General features: G+C 37.9%; 1 protein-coding gene across 1 annotated transcript; it reads right to left on the bottom strand.

Moving 5' to 3' along the window:
• Nucleotides 1-1201: 1201 nt before the first annotated feature.
• ywhaqa (tyrosine 3-monooxygenase/tryptophan 5-monooxygenase activation protein, theta polypeptide a) lies at nucleotides 1202-11557 on the bottom strand. Its single transcript, XM_066676536.1, has 6 exons — nucleotides 11417-11557; nucleotides 9292-9751; nucleotides 5842-5965; nucleotides 3865-4028; nucleotides 3472-3567; nucleotides 1202-2223 (listed from the first exon to the last, which is right to left on the bottom strand). The coding sequence occupies exons 2-6, from the start codon at nucleotides 9583-9585 to the stop codon at nucleotides 2173-2175; spliced, it is 729 nt and encodes a 242-aa protein (XP_066532633.1). The 5' UTR covers nucleotides 9586-9751; nucleotides 11417-11557; the 3' UTR covers nucleotides 1202-2172.
• Between the last annotated feature and the right edge of the window lie 12963 nt (nucleotides 11558-24520).

Genomic DNA, 24520 nt, shown 5'->3' with positions numbered 1-24520 from the left:
AGTCGGATAATAAGCCAACTTCAGCTTCACCATTTAAAGTAAAAGTGCTTGATATTAACTGCAGCGGATCCCGACAATTCAATTGGCCTTTACACATATTCGCTCTCTGGTTATATAAGAGTATATTCAGCCGCCGAATTTGTTCATGACCGTGCGCTATTTTTATCCATCACTTGACACTGCTCGGTGCCCCTTTCAAAGAGTTGTTTAATGTAACAAAATAATGTACTTTCAAGGGAATTTCCTAGGTGCCACTAAATGTTCTTATAATAGGAAATATCTTTATGGCACGTGTTACTGTGTGAGATAGACAGCCACCAGGCAAATCATTAAAATCATTTGCTCATATTGTTGAGGTCCCCCTAGTGCCAAAACAAGTGACCTCACAAGACGTCTCCTGAAGCTATCCTGTGATATCCGGTGTTCTGAGGAATATGTCGAAATGTGCGACTATGCAGCTCTGCGCATGCTCAGACCCATTTTTTAAAAAATGTTTTCTGGTGTTTTACGTGATAAATAAGTTTTTCTCCGGTGCCTTAACAAACTTCGTTTACTGTTATTTGCTTGAGTGTTTCAAAACAGTTCACGGCGAATTAGTGAGACATGACAACTGACTGGGCCTGCCAACTTCCCACCTCAGTAAGATAGAGCATCTACGTGATACGATGAAAGAACAAGTCCGATTTATTTAAACACAACCTCACACCTTACAGGCGCTAAATAACTTATTGGTGACATGGAGCCAGGTCAACATCAGTACCATCATGCAAGCATCAGGTCTCAAAAAGAGTCATCAGGATTAATCAAGAGTATTACCAATCCCTATTTTTAAGGGAATTAATTTGAGGTCTTTATACTTATAGTTTTTCAAAATAACAAAATTGTGTTAACATATGGGAAATATACAAGATACATACTTGTTTTGCACTTGATGTTTATGAATTCATTTTTCACAAAGATCATGGTGTAAATATGGTAAATTTCTGAAGCCTATCACATAAACACAGTCAGGAAAACTTATCAGAGGTGCATTTGAAATGAGATAACATGTCTAAAACCAGTATTACACAGAAGTGCAGAAATCTTATCACTTCTTGTTATTTTATGTGTTTTAAGTGGGTGTAAACACTTCCATAAAATGGAATATCAACAAATCTAAATAAACTAATAATAATAATAATGCGACTGAAAGTATGATTTATAAAATTCATTTTAATTCAGGTTACACAGCTGTTACATAGGGCATTTTAACATTTTCACAAGGCTCTTGGGTACTACAATCCATGATAAGCAAAAACACAACAGTGGGCCGAATATCTATCGACATCACCGGACAAATCAAACATCTCCAACATGTGCACAAACCTGCAATGAAAGTATTTACCCTAACCGTGGAGCAGTGTGTATGCCATATTCCATACAAGTGTACACTGAAAAACGGGCATGCATGAACTTTGTTTTATTTTTAATCTTTTGACTGTTTTGGTGTATTATTAGCCTTAATTAAGTGGTGCACTTGACATGCTTAAAAGTAACACAAAGTGAATTTTGTGAGTAGGAAAGGGTGTTTCCTTTTGTGACTTTCAAGACCTGGCTGAAAGAGCCCACTGAATGGGAGAGGAAAAAAAATGACTAAGCAGTGACTAGGAGTTTTAGTTAGTAAAACAGCAGCTTTTCATCTGAACAGTACTAAAATAAAGGAGTGATTAAGTCAACACTAAGATCATCCACAAGATTTTGCTGACAAGTGGCAAATAAGAAAATAAACAGCCTGAGGCTGTCTGTGCATGTTACTAACAATTATAATTCACCAGATTTGCAGTGGACATACACTAGTTGTTCTCTCACAATCAATGAACTGTTGACATTATGTGAGGCTAATACTTTTCTACAGCAGACACTGCACATAAAGGCCAAGATGACAAAGCCACAAAATCAAGAAATGCAGGAGTTACTTTAACATACTTTGATCCTCATAACCACAAGCCAAGTGGGGAGGGGGGGGGGGGGGGGGGGTCATTATGATTGGAATTTTCCTTACGCACAGCTCATTGATAATGATTATGGGTTTACAGGGCTAGAATGATCATAAGTGAATGAATAAGGACTGAATATGTGTAAAAAACATTTTTTTTCCTTTTTCTTTTAATCTGTGGAGAAAACATGCAGGTCTTAGTTATCTCCTCCATTGCCCCCGTCACCTTCTTCTGTTGATGTCCATAACTGAAAAGAGAAATGTTGCACTCAGAGACATCATTTCTGAAGGTTTTTCTTTATATAATAGTAGAATTTTCAATTTAGATATTATATAAACATGACAATTCCTGTTGTTTCATCTGCGAAAATGGTTTTTCAGTTTTTAATCATACTGATGCAAACGGAATGGATAGAATTGTCAAAGTGAAACAGTATTAAGGACAATCTGAGCTTAGTTGTTTGGTTTAAGAACAGCTGGTGTTTAAAAGGAAGTGAAGCATGATATCATTGGTTAATATTATGTTTCCTTACATACTATTATCAAAATCAGAAAACGTATAAGAGGGACAGACCAAATTCATCATTACACTTTGACAGAAGATTAAGGGATAAGAATTATTTTGCCAGTACAATAATGTGGTATAAAGAATTCTTTTTACTATGAACAAGGACAGGAGTTACCAAAGGCGGTTTTCATTTTAAGATGACTTTAAACAGGGTTTAACAAAAACAATTTTTTGAACACCTGGGGAAAGTCAAACGCAACAGTTGGTCAAATTCAAGTTGGGGATAGAAGGCGTAATGTGTTCACAGAACATCATAATTGAATTCAAACTCAAGTCACCTTAATATTGAACCCCTCGTCAAGCAAGAATTCTCTTATCCATTCGTTTACCCAGTCAAAACAATATTAGAAAAAGCATTATATTTTTTGTTGACAACATTAAAGAGAGGCACACAGGAAAATGTCAGCTAAGTGCAAATACTAAGTGAGTCATCAGCTTTATTCCTTTATGAAATACTCAGATATCATGCGTTTATCCTGACACCCCCCCCCCCCCCCCGTACCTGAGATGTTTTGTCAAGTTCGTAGAATTCGGCAGAATTATTTTTTTTTTGGTTAAAACCAAGCTAGTTACAACAGTATATCACACACAAGGATGAAGATAACACAGTTTATTAATAAAATGTTACCAAAGACTTGATTTAAAATGGAAAAATAATTTAAGGTGAAATGTTTTGTTTTTTTAATGAAACCTTTATTAGATCTTTATGAATTGTTTGTTATGAAAACCTGCTTATTTACAGCAAAAGGACGTTAAAGTATATTGTGGGAACAAACACTTATTTTTAGAATAAATAGTCTTAAGTAGTTAGCACGTTTGTGCTTTCATATCTGAATAACACTTAAAAATACAAGAAGTTAACGTTGAACACTGCGTTAAGGTTGTGGCCCATTTCTTAACTATAGTAGTATGTGTGCGAGTGACTTACTGTGAGGTTGTCTCTAAGCAGCTGCATGATGAGTGTGCTGTCTTTGTATGAGTCTTCATTCAGCGTATCAAGCTCTGCAATGGCTTCATCAAAAGCCTAAAAGGAACAGAATCAGAATTTTGCATAAACACAACTTTTTAGCCTGCTGTATGGTCTGTATGCCTCCAAAGCTTAAGCTACGAGTTACACACTAGAGCACATTAAAAAGACTAGCTTTGAATTAATCTGTGATGTTAATGGTGATTCACAGCTAAAAAAATGCTTTTTAGTCTCCACCTATGCTGAAAACTGTGAAAACATTTTATAAATTAAGACCAAAAAAAATAAAAATAACATAACACAGGCTCCACAGGTACAGTAAGACTGCTTTGTAGCCAAGGAGGGGTCACTCACCTGCTTAGCCAGGGAACAAGCCTGCTCTGGAGAGTTGAGGATTTCATAAAAAAACACAGAGAAGTTGAGAGCCAGGCCCAGACGGATAGGGTGCGTGGGTTGCATCTCCTTCTTACTAATGTCAAATGCATCCTGGTAGGCCCCCTGAGAGTTGGATATCGTTTCTAAATGGATAAGGAACATATATAAATGACAAACAATCAGACATTTTGATTTATTATTTTATCTTTTGCAGTATTAAAAATAAAAAAATAAATATCATTATACACATCTGACTAGCATAATGTCTCAAGTTTCCAGTTCAGAGTCCCAAACTGCACGAAATCCCAAAACAAATTGCCACCACAAAAAATAAAAAAAATTAAAAAAAATAAAAAACTGGTAATGAAATCGAAGATAAGATTTAAATTTCATTAATACTTAGAAATTACTTACATGCATTTACTCTTTAGTTTGGCATGCCTAATTGCTCTATGGAACAATACAATATAAAGGACCAAAATATAAAAAATGGTCTATACGGTCAAAAATGATATATAAATGATCTTTAATTCATAGGAAATCTTGAGCCACAAATGGGCTATACATCATCATAGTTTACTAGTCTCTCACATCTTCTACATCTAACAACAGCAATGAGGAAGAAACTGCTAAATTGGGCTTGTATAACAGCAGTTGCTCTCTGGCATGCTAGAAAGCCAGAGGGCTATATAGAAAGGGGGCTAGAAGAAGGTACCCAGGCAAAAAGCTTACTCCAGCTGGGCAGAGGGCAGAGGTCTGACTCACTGACAGCAAAAGAAGGCCCAAGGCACTGATATGCTCCTCAACCATATTTGGAATCCAAATGTATTCATCTTGAATTAAGCCTGCATGCCTAATTTCCCCTTAGGCAAGTAACCGAATGTTGTGCTCACATGGCCTCTCTCCACACAACCCAGTTGATTTGCCTTTAAATGTGATGCTCATGTGCTGTTAGTGATTATATCCTTAAAGTTATTAAACATTTAAATAATATTCCAAGTTAAGTTTATTTTAATCAAATCATATTTGGGTTTACCACAGCATCTGTTACTCTGAGTAGGTATCATAATATGAGCTTTTTCTTTCAGAGTAATTTAAGATAAACCATTGTACCTTTTGTACCAATGTAAATAAATATGCTATGGAAATATTATCTAACAATAGAATTATTAATAAATGCATAAATAATAATAATCATCATCATCATCATCATTCTTAACATTTATCCATTTCAGGTCGCGGTTGCATAAATCATCATTAATAATAATAATAATAATAAAAAAGCTCCTTAAAAAACATCATTTTTTTGCTGTTCTACACAGCCTTTTTAACAATAAATACACAACTCTGATATTCTTGCCTTTTCTGTATCTTTATGATGTCCTCCAGTGTTCATTCTAGATAAGGGGTGTTAAACTGGGTTTCTTCAGGGCCACAGATCTGCAGAAAGTTTCCCTCTTTAATACTCTGGCTGCATTCGAAACTACATGTTGCCATACCATAGCAGGGACGCACAATAAAAGGATATATACACTTGATATATATATCAAGTGTTATATTAGAATATAACAAGTATATTATATATATATATATATATATATACACACACACTTGTTATATTCTAATATAACACGTTATATTAGAATAGACATTTTACTATACTGCAGATGAGCAGAATGCATAGACAATGCTGAGCAACGTTGTTTAGTTTTGGCTTTAGGATATCTATCCATCCATCCATATTATAATATTATAAGTTGTAGTACTTTTTTTGTATGTTTTACCATATAAGCATCTTCCAATCCATGAAGCCTAGCCAATTACATAATTATTTTAATCACTTGTGTTTAATGATGTCGACTGCTGCCTGGAAGGAACATGTTTGGTCATCCCCGTTCTAGATCAAACAACGAACCAAGATGCTTGGTTGAGAACAGCAGCACAAATTACACTTACCCTTCTTATCATCCCCCGAGGCAACCTCTGCAAGATATCTGTAGTAGTCACCCTTCATCTTTAAATAGAAGACTTTGCTCTCAGCATTAGAAGCATTTTCAATCAAATATTTGCCCAGGAGCCCCTAAAAAAAGAGAAATGTAAAAGTACATATTGGTTTGTATATAATTTCATATGTCGATATTCACAACAACATTTAAAATATAGTCCTCTTCACATGTGCTTTAAATATGTGAATGAATGTCTTGTTGTGATTCTGGAGAATCATGTACAATATCCAAAAACAAAATAAAACCTGTCACACCCCTCTGATAATCTGTGTAATACGTAATGTTCAGTAAAATCTGATCCTTGAAGATCACATACAGGATGTTGGTATAACGGTGTGTGAAGTTAAAACATCACGAAGAAAACGCACAAACCAAGAGCAAACACAAATATAAACATACACATTGTGCATGGTGTGCAAAATCGACTGGTGGAGGAAGGTCTGCAGACATCCTGTGTGAAAACCCAGCCCTTTTCGTCTAAGGTCAATTTTAGCCTAAAATTGCCCTTCACATAAGAATGACACAGCAGCCTGACAAAAGTGAGAAATGGACAAGAGTTTGTACTCTAAACAGAATGTGACCTTTTAAAAACTGCAGCGCTGCTCAGGTCAAAATCAATTCATCTGACCATTCGTTATTTCCAGATAAACACCTGCACTTTACAGTTGAAGGACTACGGCACTGATGCACAAGCAGTCTAACCCCTGTAACCTTTTTCTTTCACTCACGCCCTGAAAACGCATATGATGGTTTGTAACTTACTAAAGAGCAAGTCATCACTCGACAAATGTTAACTTCAAACATTTAAATCTCACTTTTTTCACCAAGCATCTATGGGCAAGAGTAAATACAATTTAGATTCTGTGCATTAAAACTGTGAAATAATTTCTTTAAAATACATCATTATGTGCAGACGTTCAGATAAAAAAATATTTATTTTCTCACATAATCTGAAATGATTAGTTATAAATTTGCATGATGACAAAACATACATTTTATTACTGGTCTCTAAAGGACGTCTATTTTTAAGCAGTTTTCTTTTGAAACTCTTCGTTGTTTGCTCTGTTTGCTGAAGTCTCTACAGGGTTATGCATGGTTTTATAATTGTTCTGTTAAGTCTACTTGATCACTTGGCAGTTTGAAATTCTCTGATTTCTTGTCAGAATTAATAGATTTCTCAATTAACAGTTCAATCAATATCAACAGCTCTATGTAGTGGTACCTTGGCAGTAGATGTAATGAAACATGTCCATCTCCAGGGGTTTAAAAATGCCACCATATCAGAATTTAAGGGAAGAAAACCAAAAGGCCTTCAGTATAGACTCAACCAAGCAAAAGTCAGGAACCTCATGAGCCTGGCACAGCTTCCTCACAAAGAAACAAGACTATATACAGTAAGTAATCTCCACCACAGCCAAGAACAAAAATCATGTTTAAGGTTAATCAATCAGTCATATACAAGCTCACCACATATTCTGACCCAGCCATTTTGACTAAATTTTACCAAATATCTATGCAGAATGATATCCTTTTACGAGGTTTACATTGTCTGAACAAAGTGGGTAAAAGAAGCATGTGACGACACTGTACTTAATCAGCTGCATACATTACATACAGAATCACTACATTTAATGTAATACATTTTCATTAATACAATCTGTTTCAGGATAGATAATGTAGATCAGTGGAAATTCATTATCAAACAACTTGCAGGAGGAAAGCAGGTAACACAAATCTCACCATAGCTGTCATGTTTGTAACTATTTCTGCAATTTTAATGTACAAGCATATATTTTTAAAAAAGGCTGTCATGTCTATTTTTGTAATATATATTGGAGTTAAGTGCCTAGCAGCTAGCGTGGCAGAAGTCACAGCAAAAACACCACACATTAAATCATGTCTTGACTGGGGATGCAGCAAGGCAAATGAATGAGACATATCATGCATGTCACTTGTACTAATTCCACTGCAAAAGTGATTTGTGACTTTTTTGTTCTGTTCAAAAAGAAGTTGCAGGATTACAATGTTTAAAATGAATTCCATTGGAATGTTACATATTGAGACTGAAATGCATTGCACAAACAGCACATACAAACCACATGTAGTATTCTACCTCAATGGTCTATTTATAATCAGAAAACACTGACACGCTTCCTTAGCTCAGCACCATGGAGCAAGTTAAGAATAGACTACAAACACCACCTGCATCACAAGAAAACAATTCACATATCCACCATACAAATAGAGCAAGAAACATTAGCTACACTAATCCTTCTCCACAGCACATGTGCATGTGGGAAGCCTGTGTGTGTGGGAGGATGTGAGCCAACACTAGGGGGCTGAAGCAGGTAAGCTGAGACAAGCTACTGCTGTCTTCTCACACCTTTCAGATCTAGCAGGTGTTAGAGAAAGTATTCTGTCACTTTCTAGGGCAAACTGTGCAAAACTAAACAAGAACAACTGTTAGATAACTTATGACACAGCCACTGAAACAGCAGAAGTATTTAACTGGCAGTCTAGGCTGATTTATTCATGAAAAGGGAGCAAGGCACTCATCTTAATCACTTCATGCTTTTTTTAGCTTGACACATCATATAAAATTCAAGACATCTTTGATAATTATATGAATCTGCTCCTAAAAGATCATGCGTCATTCTTTACATTAATAAGATACTTATTGCGAAAGAATGTTCTCTCATTAAACAAACCTAGCACATACTAAATAGAATCTAAGTCACTGGATCCATAAGGAGAGACGCAGCATTTTGTCTGCAATGCTATATTGATTGTGAGCATATGAAAGGGGAGGTCATTTGCCTCTGCATCACATTCACAGAATCAATCACTGGATTGCTCCAGAGAACCATCGTCTCCATCACGATAGCTTTCTTTTAACAAGGCAGATCAGGAACCTTTTCTACACACTGGACAATCTGTACAAGTCCACAGGGACAAGGACTAATGATGATTGGCTAACGCTGAAAAACAGTCTGTTAGCAGGGTCCTGTAAAGTTGTTTCTGCCTTGTGGTAGTAAAGTATACAACACAAATATACAGGACATTTAAACTACAGACAGCAAAAGCATCAAGGAACTTTGCAAATGTAAGATTCAAAATATTATACATTGTATTATTCTAGAATATTTTTTGTATTATTATAATTTTGGAGCCACAGTGATTAAGTAGCAGTATAGAAGCTGACACATTTAATCACTGAATCAACCATAACCAATTTAATGTTATACTATCTTTTCCTTTTGGGTTGTCATCCAGTGGCAGCTGACATACATCAATAGCCAAGCAGATTAACTTTGTAGGATCTTTGACTGTAAATGTCTGTACTTGGCCAGTGCTAAGTACAAAATATTGCATTCCAAACAACCACCCAGGTTCAACTTACCAACACGTCATTGCAAATTTCACGTAGCTCACATTCCACTTTCTCTCTGTACTCCTTGGCCATTTGAAGCTTCTTGTCACCTTCGTCCGTTTTTTGCTCAATGCTTGAGATGACCCTCCATGCCGATCTCCGTGCCCCAACCACATTTTTGTAGGCGACAGACAGCAGGTTCCTCTCTTCGTTCGTCAGCTCAGCACCCTGCTCTGTAACTGCCTTCATGGCACACGCCATATCGTCATAGCGCTCTGCCTGCTCTGCCAACTTGGCCTTCTGAATGAGATCCACTTTATCCATGGTTTTATCAGCAGCTAGCAATCAAACTATGGATCTTAATTACTAACGCCAGTAAGTCCAGTAAAAAAAAGAATAAGGAAAAAACGTGTGAAGAGGTGGGCGGGAGAGAACGGACCCTGGCGAGTAAAAAGAAAGCAACCTCAGGAATTATCCAAGATCCAAGCACCTGCATGACAAAAAAAAGAATAGTTAAATAACTGAAATTTTGAAGGGAGAAAAAATAAATAAATAAACACACTAACAGTGAGTACCTGTTAGCAACAAAGTACATGAATTTAGACCTTTAAATTTTAACAGACAGGTGATTTTCTGTCTTGGCCACTGCCACTAATAAAATATTTTTAAATACATACCAAATTAGGAATCAGCATATGAAAATAACTTATTATATTATATAAATATGGTAGCACAGCATGTTCAAAATGGATGGGAGATCGAGCAATTCAACTACCTCTGCATATATTATCCAATATCAACAAGAGACATTTTCATGACACACAATACTCGTGTTTGTTTGACACAGACACAATCCACTAATAATGCTACTTTCAAATATCATCACGAAAAACTGAACAGTTTTAAAGCACAATTAGTTTTATTCAACTGCACTAAATCTAATGTATGGTACGGTGGCACAGCAGGTAGTGTCGCAGTCACACAGCTCCAGGAGGTTGTGGGTTTGAGTCCCGCTCCGGGTGACTGTCTGTGAGGAGTGTGGTGTTCTCCCAGTGTCCGCGTGGGTTTCCACCGGGTGCTCCGGTTTCCTCCCATGGTCCAAATAAACACATGTTGGTAGGTGGATTGGTGACACAAGTGTCCATAGGTGTGAGTGTCGTCCTGTCAAGGAGTGGTGACCCCTCCAGGGCTTGTTCCTGCCTTGCACTCAGTGATTCCGGGTAGGCTCCGGACCCACCGCGACCCTAAACTGGATATGTGGTCACAGACGTTAAATAAATGAATGCACTTAATCAAAATAAACTATATATGTTCTCGTTTTAATGAAATATCTAGTTACTCCAAAGGTTTCTGTAACAGCAATATCATAAAAGCAAATATTTTATCAGAATAACTACAAATTATCATACTGCCAACCCATACTTACCATGACAATGTTAAAGAAATATATTTTATTGTCTTCCTATTTAGCCCATAGCAGTTTAGCGTTGCCCATTTAGACTGAAGTTTTAAAGACTGTTTCAGGCTGAATGAGACACAGCCAGAAGGGGTATATTTTGCATATATGAGTCGTAAAGGAACAGAAACACTTTATTCCTTAAACAAATATGTTTAAGGAATAAAGAGAGGTTAAAGCAATTCTCGTGGCTTTTGAGAATTACTTTTGTGACACATGAAACCACACAGGCACTTTAAGGTCAACGAATCAAATGGAGAACGCCAAACGTATCTGTTAATGTATTCACGTGTTCAATGGCACTAAATCCAACCAAAGAAGACTAAATTAACCCAGCGCGCTTTTCAGTGAAACTTGCAGCTTTTAGATTCTCTTCAAATACGAAATCAACGACGCGCTCACAAAAGCATTCTGTTTTTCACATTCCTTACTAACTTCTGACAGAATTGACCAAGACTACGGTGTATCGCCAGACCGTCCGGCTCCTATCTGAGACCTTCAGTGAACCGCTGCGAGTCGAGCGTGTTGACGCTTTCCCAGGTCTGTTAGCAGCTATGTGGCTAGTTGGGAGGTATTTTCTGACAGCTTTCGTTTTCCTCTTCATATTATAACATACCACGCCGGTTTGAAACAGCGACTAAATCGAAATACACCGCATTATCTTTCGGTGGAGTGAGAGGAGAGTTAAATAAACCTCACCGAGCTGGCTCTCCAACTCCAGGGTCCCACAGCTCAGCTCGGCTCGGCTCTCTGCAGGGAGAAAAGACTTCGATAAACGTCCAACCGAACCTGAGAATATGAGGGCGTGGTCAGCGATTCAACCACCCAATCAGAACGCTTTCTAAAGTCCAGAGTCGTTGAAGCAACTGAATTGACCACTAATCGTAAAAGTGCGGGATGCAGAGGCGGGACCTAGCCCACGCCACGGGTTTTACACAAATGAGACTGCGAGAGAATACGTCACCGTTGCGATGGCGACAGACCCCGCCCCTAGGTTTTACACTGAGAGGGCGTGGCTGGCCGGAGGGGGCAAGAGAACGAAGAGAACCTGTTTATGCAAATGACAAGCCGTTTTAGCCTAAAATGACACCAGCGATATAAGTCCTAATTCAGTTTTTACTGTTAAAAATATAATTGTCAGATATCACAAGAAAAAAATTTCACTAATTGTATTTTCACTAGTAAAAAATATACTTTTACTAGTAAGAATTGACATCAAAAATGACATTCTTACCAGTAAAATGTACGTTACAGAGCTCCGTTATGAAATCGTTACTCATTCAAAAATAACTATTAGTAAATTAATACTAATTCTATTTAAATTTTTACTAGTAAGAATATAATTACAGATACATACAAGTCAGTGGCGATTGCTCTAAGACTGCAAGGGAAGCTCAGCTTCCCCTAAAATGTACAAAAATAATTGATCAAATATATACTGTTGTGTGTACATGTCATTGAATAAATATGCACTACAACGAGCTCAGCTTTAGTTCAGAATCAGCTTCTTATCACTGGTAAAGACACAGCATTCCTCTCAATCATTCCCGTAGCTCCACCGTGATTTAAACAGAGAGTTCAATAGTGAAGTGCAGCTAAACGAGACGAGCCATTGGATAAATGCTGGGCTTTGTCCCGCCCATCGGACGTTCAGCGTCTCTGGGGGTCTATGGGGCAGTGGGCTGGCCTCGGCTGGCCCAGACGCTCAGCTTCTGCATGATGATTGGATGATCTGTCTGAGGCTGAATCCCTTTTTGATTGTCAGCGAAATGAGCGAATCAGCGATCCTTTAGTGTAAAGATCCGTGGGAGCACAGACGGACACACTTCACATGGGCCAAGGCCGTTTAAGCAGCCTAGCTCTGCTGGCCATTGAGAGGACACTAGTCAAGTCCCTGGAAAAGACGCCTTGTTGGTACGACAGGGTCACAGATAATTTTCTTAAAAAGGAACAGAGGGTAGAATTTACGTATAAATAAACCGACACATTTTATGATGTAGGCCGAAATTGAGCTTCCCCTCCTTGAAAGACCAGCATCCGCCACTGATACAATTACATTCTTACTAGTACAAATTACATTGCAGATATCTAGAATGTACTTCTTACTAGTAAGAATTCTAGTTTTTAGATGTCAGTAATGTTCTTACTAGTCAAAACTGAATTGTAGATGTCTAAAATTACATACATGTCTAAAATTACATAATATATGGCAAGCGGTTTAGGGTTTAATCGTTTTTTCTTGATATCAAGAATTCAATTTGCACATGTAAAAATTTAATTGTTACTAGTAAAGAAGCTAACAAATTTAAATCTTAATAGTAAGATTTCAATTGTCACTAGTGAAAATGTAATTACTGATGTCAACCATTACATTTTTGCTAGTAAATCTTTTATTCTTACTAGTGATAATTCAAGAGTTTCCCCGTTCATTTTAAGAGGGGAAACATATTTACTAGTATAAAATCAATTCTTGATATCCAAAATGTAATTTTCACTAGTAACAAATTAATTCTTGATATCAAATATATAACTTTCATTAGTAAAAATTCCACTTTTGCAAAATTTTTGAGAATTGATTTTTTACTAGTGAAAATTTACTTCTTGATATCAAAAAATAAATCTTTACTAGTAAGAATTCAATTTCCACTAGTAAAAACTCAATTTATATTAGTAACAATTAAATATTTACTAGTAAAAATTGAATTTATTAATTAATTTTTACTAGTAAGAATTACATTATACCAACTATAATTTTTACCAGTGAAAATTATTTTTTTACTTGTAATAATTAATTAATTGTTGATATCAAAAATTTTATTTTCCCTCATGACAATTTAAACCCTACAAGTAAGATTTAAATTCTTACTATTAAAAATAGCTTTTTTATTATTAACAATTGAATTTTCACATGTGCAAATTTAACTCTTGATATCAAGAAAAAACAATTAAAAGCTAAAACGGTTTGCCATAATAATGCATATTTTATTAGTAAAAACTTAATTGGAGATATCTTAAATTAGCATTTTTACTAGTCAGAATTCAATTGTGGATATGTAGACCAGGAATTTTTACTTGTCAGAATTGCATTGTAAATATCTGAAATTACATTTGTACCAGTAAAAATATAATTGCAACTATTTCTAATTGAAGTTTTTACTAGTACAAATGTAATTATTGATATGAAAGGATGAAATTCAATGTGTCCTCCTGGCAATGTGACTAGTCAGAATTTCATTATGGATATATAGGTCGGTGCTCTTACTAGTAAAAATGGAGTTAGGACTTGTATCGCTGGTGTCATTTTAGGCTTAAACAGCTTGCCATATATGTGCGGCTTTAGTGCGACTAAACTTAGCACAAATTATCAATTAATCTGAAAATGAAGGGATTTGACAGAACATATTAATACATAAATAAACAGACCAGCTTAAGCTGTCAAACAAAGTTCTCATTAGTAAGTTTACACACAATGGCCTGTTTTCCTTATACTAAATAGAATGAGTTTAACTGTGGGACCCAGTAGTTAGTCCAGCGGCGTGTCCAAAACAACACCCTATAGTGCACTATTTTTGAGTTCCGCCATTTTGCACAAGTGTCCAAAAACCTAGTGCAGAATTTTTAGTGCACTCAAACAATCCCACAATTTACCACAAAATTTAGTGTACAACCTATGTACACTAGCTGACACTAGTGGACAGCAGATGTTGTTTGGTAAAAACCTGCATGTGTCTGAAATTGTTCACTACCCTCCTGAATTCAGTTCCCTATAATAGTGCACTGTAAAATGAGTAATATGGAGAATAGTGAATAGGGAGCCATTTCAGACACAGCTCAAGTCAATTGTTCACTAGTGACTAGTCAGTTGTGTTTCTAGAGATATCAGCTTTACACATCTCATGTTTTCCCATCATCCAACACACTTCATCCAATTAATCAGCTCATTTACCATGCTTTACTGATGAAGGGAATAAGGTAAAGTGAGTGAATTGAAGCAGGGAACCTCAGCACCAAGTTTGGGCTAAAGTTTTATTAAAATGCTCCCATATTTTCTTGAATGATTGGGCACCTGGCGAATATTCCAGCCAAGGGAAAACTTTAGGGCTCCAAAACAACAGGGCTCTAGCATCTTCTGTGCTTGGACCCCTAATTAAATGTACACTAATCACCCCGTGGCAAGGATACAGCTGCTCTACACAAAGAGCAAAGTGTTTTAGAGACAGAGAAGTCATGAGACAGTGTGCAAGAATTATGTTTGTATTTAGAAAAGGGCAGAAGCCCAGTACTGTAGGGATGAGTTGGCATGAAAAATTAGAAGCGGACACACCAGCCAAGAGTAAAACTTTTTAGTACTACTCTTGATTTTGGAAGAAACATAACATATGGGGTCTTGATCACTGTATGTTTTGCTGTATTGCCGTTGCCTCTGACTGCTGGCTGTCACAGTGAACCCACTTACACCTGGGTTGTTTCAAATGTTTTCAGTCACTGCCTGTTGCACCCCCACTGGTGCCCAGCTAAAGGGTCATTAGCAGGTATTTACTCCTAAGTACATCTTCTGGTGGTGGAGCAGTGGTACGGGCCTCTTCTTTGTGTCTTTGGGTTTATTTGATTTGCAGCAAGAATGAGTTATCACTTGCATGATAGTTTAGTGGTGTATGTCCATTGCTTGGTAAACCTGCATTGTCACAAGGGAAATAATGCTGTAACTTCACATTTGTAACTTTTGTTGCTTTTAAATTTAGATTGGAAATCATTTCACCCATTAATCACCATATTGTCTTGTACAGATTGACTATTGCTACACACTTAAAAATGATAGCGCTAGGGTTCTTCGGTAAGGAAAATGGCTCTTTATAGAACCCTGAACCAACTAAGAACATTTTACATGACTAAGGAGTTCTTTGCATAATAAATTATTCATTCATTGTCTTTAACCACTTGCCCAGTTCAGGGTTGCGGGGGGTCTGGAGCTTACCCAGAATCACTGGGCGCAAGGCAAGAACACACCCTACAGGGGGCACCAGTCCTTCACAAGGCGACACACACTCACCCATATTTTTGAGTCATTCAAGAGGCAAGTCAGTAGTTCACAAATATAAACAAACCTATAAGTTTGGTTTTGCAGTTGCTTCTGGCTGAATCTCTTTCATCTATTTATATCTCATATCTATTTTTTTATATGACTGTGTGCAGTCAGCCTATTGGCATCATCATTGGATTTATCACAGTTTTCTCTTAAAAGATTGAATTTGTTTGGAGACACCTCCAACGATAAGCAGAGAGAGTTTTCTTGTCCAATTATTCCACTGATTTGCTTTAAGACTTTGAATTCCACCGAGCCCAGTCAAGTACCAGATTCTATTACTGAGAACAATGGAAGGAATGTACATTGTCTTCTGTAGGTACTATCAGCACCAAATGAATTGTACACTCTTAAAGATAAATGTGCTACAAAAGGTTCTTTGAGCAATGCCATAGATTAACCACTTTTGGTTCCATAAGAGTCATTTTTGCAAATACATTTACATTGTTAAAGAAACTTTACATCAAGATAATGTATTTTAAAACTTGTATAGGTTCTTCACATGCACACATCTGTGGAAAAAGACATGGAAACATTCTTTATGGAACCAAAATGGGTTCTTCTATGGCATTGCTCAAAGAGATCTTTGTTGCCCCTTCATTTTTAAGAATGTAGGCCTAATCATTTGTAACAACCACAGAGGAAGTGAAAAAATAATTTGACAGGAAATACATTATGTGTATGTCAGAGAGAGACGAGGGTAATAAGTGGGAAGAGTGCACACAGTTGCTTAAATACACAGAGTCCAAGTAATGACTAATCTCTCAGCAGCAAGGAATTTGCAGTATTGACTGGACATACTGCCCAGAACCCGCGTTCTACTTACTAAGTAGTTCCTAGTATCAATTGTGGGAGCAACTTTATTTATTTTCACATTAGCTGTATTATCTGCTTCTAATTGGATATAAGCTTTGAAGGACAATTCATATCTAAAGTGTTCAGTGTCTTATTTCTCACCTCATGTGATATTCTCTTAGGAAGCCTTGCACCCCAAGTTTCAGCAGTTTGATATAATTCACAACTTTGTCTCCTTTGTATTCGTCCATCAAGTTTATCTTACTACTACTAGCATAATATTGAATTTCCCCACTGTGGCACTAATAAAGGTTTATCTTATCTTATGCTATGTTATCTTAACTTATCTTAAAAACACTGGGCATAGTGCAAATGTCATACTGTCTTTTGAAGTCCCCAGGACATACAGTCTTGACCGATAGCCTAGCCACTGATGTAGAGGCTAATAAATATGTGATATTCAGTAACACAGGTCAAAGTGTCTATGTTTTTCTTCTATACTAGCATGCTCATTCAAAAATAAAAATCATTAATACTGAAGTGTCTGCCCAGAGGCATTTGTTTTTGTTTTATAAAGTCATTCCCACCTTCAAGAAACATTGTCTAAAGGAGGTTTTTATTGTTTTTAAACTGGAAAATCTAGCTCTACAGACTACTTTTGGCAGCACTAAATGATGCCTGTAAATTCCAGCAGGGAAGTTTTTTCACTCATCAATCGCATCAATCTCAGCCATCTGCACTGTCCCCTCTTCTTTTAGAACCATATTTACAACAAATATATGGATTTTTCTAGTTGTTTAAGTGTTCTTAAGTAATAAATTAATATATTGTAAATATGTTTTTTCAGAATTTGCTTATTATTAATTAAGCAGATATATCCATCCATCCATCCATCCATTATCTGTAACCGCTTATCCAGTTTAGGGTCGCGGGGGGTCCAGAGCCTACCTGGAATCATTGGGCGCAAGGCGGGAATACACCCCGGAGGGGACGCCAGTCCCTCACAGGGCAACACAGACACATTAAGCAGATATATATATATCTGCAGCACGTAGTGTCGCAGTCACACAGCTCCAGGGACCTGGATGTTGTGGGTTCGAGTCCCGCTCTGGGTGACTGTCTTTGAGGAGTTGGTGTGTTTTCCCTGTGTCCACGTGGGTTTCCTCCAGGTGCTCTGGTTTCCTCCCACGGTCCAAAAACACAAGTTGGTAGGTGGATTGGCAACTCAAAAGTGTCCGAAGGTGTGAGTGAATGTGTGTGTGTGTATTGCCCTGTTAAGGACTGGCGCACCCTCCAGGGTGTAATCCCGCCTTGTGCCCAACGATTCCAGGTAGGCTCTGGACCCACCGCGACCCTGAACTGGATAAGCGGTTACAGATAATGAATGAATGAATACATTAACAGACACCATTAGTGAGAATCGCATGTGAGTCTGCACTAAAGTGAACTGAATACAAGGATGCAAATATTTTACATTTACAGCAGTTAAACAACACTTTTATTCATAGTAACGTTTATTACACAAAAAGGCTACCTGTTTTATATATTGCAATACCGATCCTATCCTTCATAAGTATCTATCTTTATTCATCACTCAGACTGTGTTTGGTTGAGAACGGGTAGAAGGAAAATAAGAGTAATTAAATGGACACTAATCACCCTGTGGCAAGGACACAGCTGTTCTGAATAGCTCCACAAAGAGTAGAGTCTTTTAGAGACAGAGAAGTCATGAGACAGTGTGCAGGAAATATGTTTGTCTTTAGAAAAGGGCAGAAACCAAAGAACCTGAGAGTCAAGCAAACATCCCTGAGATCACCATCGCCCTCACCCTGTACTCATATAGGAACAGTTTGTGATGCTGTAAACTAGCTTATCATTAATATCTGTATTCCAGTGTATTGGCTCCAGGACTCCAGTGAATACAAAAATCCAGATTCTCAGTCCTATATACACCAGTCAACCATAGCATTATGACCATACAGGAGCACTTTGTAGTTTTATACAGACTATAGTCCATTTATGGCTCTTTGTGCTTTCCCCTTTTCACCCTGTTCGTCTTAGGTTGTGAAATATTCTCAGTGCTTCAGTGACACTGACATAGTGTCCACTCATTGTCCACTCTGTTAGATACACATACCTTGTTGTCTTAGCTGAATCTTTGGATGCAAAACACAGACAACCGACATTACTAAAGTTTTAAAATGGAGCATTTACTCCCTAGGAACAGCAAACAGTTTTCACCCTCTTTACTCATTTTGAATCAGTTGTGTTTGTTATGTCACAAGCATTTATACACATTTACATGTGAGCACCCATTAAACATTAAGGCTTGTCCATGCACATTGACTTTACAAAAACTACTATGGAACCTTGAGTGGAAAAGGTAACGCTTTCACTGTAAATACCATTTGGTCTCCACTTTGTTTTGGAACAAAGGGTCACCTGATATGCTCTACATCAGGAAAAGCAATGGATCAGTTACAGGTTTTAAATGTTCCCTTGCACTGTAATCCCATCCCATTGTAAGTGGTAATGCAGGAAGTTCTAACTTTGGCAGCCATGAAAACAGTCCCTTGACACTGTCTTCCCTTCCAGTCTCACCCATGCTATTCCTTCACTTAGCTATGTCACAGTACATAGTTGTGTTCAAAATAAGTAGTTCACCTGTGCACATACAGAAGAATGGAATGGTGTGCAGGTTTATATGACCTAGGACTGTGAAGCAAAGCTCTTCTAAAGGATGAAGCTCCATCAGACACCTTTGAAATGAGCCAGACCTACCTGCCAACACCAACATAAGTCTGAACCTAGTCTCAACTCCACAGACAATCTGCCCACAAATGATACTTTCAGTGAGGCCTCACTGTTAGGATTCTGCCAGGTACATTCTGATTGGCTTTCTGTCTCCTTCTACATGTCATGTCAAAATAGCAGACTTGTGATTGGTCCTTTTGCTTCCTTTGATAATCTAAGACACTCTCCCAAAAAATCAGTAAACTACACTTAATCAATGCTTTCTAGTGCCTGATCTTTTCATGGTACTTCTGTGTATTTTGATCTTTGGACTGAAAGACGATGGAGGTGATGTATCCCATAATTGGCTGCCTCTTTAGCTAATCCTCTCTACATATTTGTAATTTTGACCAGGACTCTCTAGAGACAGAGCGCGGTAACACACTTAAGCTTCCACTCATCACATATCCAGCCTACTTGGCTTCAGCAGCCCATTATTGAGAGTGTACAGGGAGCTGGTGGCGGTGGAGGATGTGTCAGAGTCCGCAGGATGCTGAGTGCTAAAGGAGTGCTGTGCATTTATATGGAGCTTCAAGAGCTGCAGCTTCAGAGCTTTTCAAGCAGTGGAAATCTCATGAAATGAAAAAAAAGTGAAATGGAAAACAAGGGAGGGAGGGAGGGAGAGAGAGAGAGATAAAGTTGCATAGTCGGAAGTCAGATAAAGATGGCATTTTGTAAGTGGCTTAGGCTGACAACAACCTAGGCCAGCCACCTGAGAGGCCTTCAGGAAGATCCATTTAAAAGAAGGACACTTAGATAAATCTGCTTTGCTCTCATGAATCTGATAACAATGATGTTCACCCTATGCAGGGCTCTGGATGAAGCCTTGCCAGGTCATTTCCATTACTCAAAACGTGTTTTTTCGAAGTGAGTGGTGGCATGCTAATGGAGACGCCCTCGTAATTCTCCTTTTACTGTTCTCCATCTAGCTCTTCCTCACCTCCCCCTCCCAGTCTGCTGCCATTGCTGCTGGTGAACTGGATCAGTCAGGCTGTCAGCTAACACTTTCTGCATGTTCGAGCCCTGTTATGTAATATGTGCTCTTTCAGATGACAGAGAAAGGAGAGAAAACGGCTCTAGGCGTAGTCTGGTCTCCCTGAAAACCTGCCTAGAAACAGACCTCATCCAGGCTTCCACACACCCACACACACACACACACACATGTACACACACACACACACACACACAATTCTCATTTCAATATATGTAACACAGTTGTGAATGGAATATCACTAAAATATAATCATATCTTCATTCCAGTTAAATCCTGTAAATAAACAAATATGCAGCTGTTCTATAGAATATAAACATCTACTGAAAATGCAGTCAACATTGTGGTGCTATAGTGTCACTGCTACACAGCTTCAGGGTCTCAGGGTCCTGAGTTCCATCCTGCTTCGGGTTACAGTCTGTGAAGAGTTTGTCATGTTGTTCTAATATCTGCATGGGTTCGCTCTTGCCTACGGTTGTGTGAGTGAATGGGTGAGTAGTGTGTTATTCCCTGTGATGTTCTGGGCCTCTGTACATTGATTGCTTCTGTCTTACAACGATTCTATTTGGCTTCTGATGAATGAAAGAATGGATGAAAATATGTGAGGAGATTTTTTAAATGAATGAATGAATTTATTAGTGGTGATCATAACAACATTCTGTGATTAATCATGATTAATTGCAGTTTAATTGCTAGTATTTTCTTGTATTTTTGAAAGGCAAATAAAACAAATAAATGTGTAGAGTGGCATGCATCACAAACTGGTTAAAAGAAACCATCTTTTTTATTTTATTATACTATTTCTGAGAAGTTTTGTATGGTATTTAAATTAGAATAGAATGATATTAAATTATTTTCGTACAAACACACATTCCCTTAAGTTTTATTCACAGCTGGAGCATGAGGGGATGTGATTAGGATTGCCAACAGTCCCATATTTGGACCCTAAAAGCCCAGTTCTGTTTTGAACCCGTACGTTAATTCCATATTTTTGAGGTTCCTTCAGCTGGAGGGAGGGGCAGATACTCCAATAATCCTATACAGTGTATGTACTTGTCATTGGTCATCATTTTTAATTAGCCAATCAACAGCCAGATTTTGCTAACCATCATTTTGTGCCTCAGCCAATGGAGTCACAGTCTCTCCTGCGGGGCTGTTTTGCAGAGAGAAAAAGGTCAGGACTGATATACTGGGAGCTTACAGTTCTGCTTTAGATAGAACTAATTATAGCACTGTGTCTTTGAAAAACTACATTTATTCTCTCTCAACATATTAGTTATAACACCCCTCCCCCATCGACAACATCATCATTGCGCTGGCTCTGCCAAAACCGAAACCAGTGCCAAAATCAATTCCTTCGCACCCCTACGGTGTGCATTTGTTTACTATTCTAGAAAGAATAATCATGCTAATCCACTTTTGGCCAGGCCCACACAAAGTGCGGTTTCTGGCTATGCCACTGCCCTGTGTTTACATCGCCTATTACCTCACTAAGCTCTGTAAAACATGTGAACTATGGAAATTGTGTCCAAATTTGGTAAAATAAATACTTAAAAACATTAAAAACAATTTTTCTAATATATGTAATATTTAAAATGGACATTTCATGTTAAACATGGTGGCACAGTGGCGCAGCAGGTAGTGTCACAGTCACACAGCTCCAGGGACCTGGGGTTGTGAGTTCGAGTCCCACTCTGGGTGACTGTCTGTGAGGAGTTTGGTTTGTTCTCTCTGTGTCCGCGTGAATTTCCTCCAAAAACACACGTTGGTAGGTGGATTGGTGATTCAAAAGTGTCCATAGGTGTTAGAGTGTGAGTGAATGTGTAAGGACTAGCGCCCCCTCCAGGATATGTTCCTGCCTTGTGCCCAGTGATTCTGGGTAGGCTCCGGACCCACCGCGACCCTGAACTGGATAAGCTATTACAGACAATGAATGAATGTTAAACATGTTTAAGTAAATTGTATATGTTAAATTAAGAGACACCACAATGTGACTGGGCATTTGAGGGACTTACCCAAAAGCAGCGGTCCAAAAAAACCTTTTTTAGGAAAAGTGCAGTAGAAACAATAATTTATAACAGAGTTATGCGATAGCAGTGTAAATCTTCAGCTTGTCCCCTGTTCGGCTTCTGTAAGGCTACTGTGAGCATGAATGTGCTGAGTCATCTAGCATCACTCATCCACACTCCTGCTTTACCCAGATCTACCTTAGAGACACCTGAAACCTCACACAGGAGGGAATCTCCATCTGCTGAAGCCCTGAATGCCACCCTGAATGGCATTCATTGTTTTCAAGCGTTCCACTGCTGGTTTCCATTCTAATCCAGTGAAGGAAAAGTAGTAAATAATATTCCTGTAGTATTCCTGTAAAAATTAGATTACAGCCATTGAGTCCTGATGAGTTCCTATGAAAGTAAAGTGAACTAGTGTGTGTGTTTGTGAACTGATGTAATTGTAACAGCATTCTCCTGCAAGTGTATTGAGTTGTCCCCTGTTGTTGAACTAACTTCAGTTCAAAATATGTGGTTGCTGGTTTCTCTTGACTTGTGAGGAAGCTCAGCCTGGTAGACCTTAATAAAATATTTAGTTTTGCAATCAAGTGAGCGATTTATATGGAATGTACAGTATGTCACATATGAATAAACATTTAAAAAACGATGACACACATTATCATTTTGTATTTGTATATTATAAAGTGTTACAATGCTTTAATCAGAATTTCTATACAAATTCAAAATAGAGTTTTAATGACTTTTAATTTAATTTGTTGTTAAAGACGGGAGCTGAAATGTTACTCTAAATAAAGTAAATCATATAATTTAAATACTCCCCTATTAACAAGGCTGTATACAGGTGCTGATCAGCACGAGAAAAACAGGAAATAAAAACTGAGATCAAATCTGGATCTGATTTGTCTTGAAGCCTCAAGGTTCCAGCAGCAGTAATGGTCTAATATTGCAACAATCAGAATGTGCTGTCGGCAGAATGATGGAGCACAACAGAGAGGAAATTTGGACCACGGAGCTGTGATAAAGGGGGGGAGGGGGAAAAGGATTGTTGAGGATTCTCCTCCTGAGAGATGAGGAGAGATATTAGTCTGATTGTAGCTCCTGTGCAAAGCCTGCTGATTAGTCTGAGGCTTGTTGCCATGCTGACTTCTTTGGTTTGTGTTGGACACGTCTCTAGAGCTGGCAGGTTAACCTGCTTTTGCCAGGCTCCACTGAGATAGGCAGGGGTTGTCAGAGTTACAATCGGTATCTAGTCACAGAAAAGCAGGTTAAATTAAATGACCTGTCTTTTGCTTTCGCAGTCTATCACACGATAGTCTCCTTTTACTCTCATCAGTTTCACTGACGTGGAACTAAGGACTCTCAGTACTACTGATCAAAGACTCAAATGTAGTCATAAATATAAAATGAAGAACATGATTCATGAAGCTTAATGACTCAGTCATGACATCAGTGCATTTTGTCTTCCTCAGAGTGATGTGGTCTTCGAACAGATTAGAACTGCCCATTTACAGAATAGATCTGGAATTTTAGGGGTTGTGCTTGTACTTTAATGTTGTGTGGGATCTGGTATGGGCATAGAATTTATTCAGAAAAAAAACCTTTTACATGGAAAATTAAATTGCTGCCTAAAAAATACTTATTTTTAAACTAAATGCTAGTCACCAGCTGTAATTTGTTGTCTGATAGAAGCAAACATGTTAGAGCAATTGCTGCTGGAAGTTTTGAATTTCATGTCAGTTACACGTAAAGCAATTTAAACAATTTTAATTGAAACTGAAATATGAATAGAAATGCTTCAAAATTGCATGGAACAAAATATTTTTACACTAAATTCCATTGTAAATTAAGAAGGTTTTCTCTTCTGAAAAGTTATTATTTTGGGAGATACATGTATTTCATTAGCGGCGGCACGGTGGTGCAGCAGGTAGTGTCGCAGTCACACAGCTCCAGGGACCTAGAGGTTGTGGGTTCGACAGTCACCGCTCCGGGTGACTGTCTGTGAGGAGTTGGTGTGTTCTTCCCATGTCCGTGTGGGTTTCCTCCCACAGTCCAAAAACACACGTTGGTAGGTGGATTGGCAACTCAAAAGTGACCGTAGGTCTGAATGTGTGTGTGTTGCCCTGTGAAGG

Source organism: Hoplias malabaricus, chromosome 7, assembly GCF_029633855.1.
Source record: "Hoplias malabaricus isolate fHopMal1 chromosome 7, fHopMal1.hap1, whole genome shotgun sequence".
In the NCBI taxonomy this organism is placed as follows: Eukaryota; Metazoa; Chordata; class Actinopteri; order Characiformes; family Erythrinidae; genus Hoplias; species Hoplias malabaricus.
Note: the sequence above shows the minus strand (reverse complement) of the source record. Positions and strands in the feature narration are given on the sequence as shown.

Bases quoted from the DNA above. Each gene is read 5' to 3' on its own strand.
- ywhaqa (XM_066676536.1), bottom strand. From the start codon at position 9,585: ATGGATAAAGTGGATCTCATTCAGAAGGCCAAGTTGGCAGAGCAGGCA. The intron at 4,029-5,841 runs GTAAGTGTAATT...TTATCCATTTAG, and splicing joins CTCGGGGGATGATAAGAAGG to AAACGATATCCAACTCTCAG. The intron at 2,224-3,471 runs GTAAGTCACTCG...TTCTCTTTTCAG, and splicing joins TGCTTAGAGACAACCTCACA to TTATGGACATCAACAGAAGA.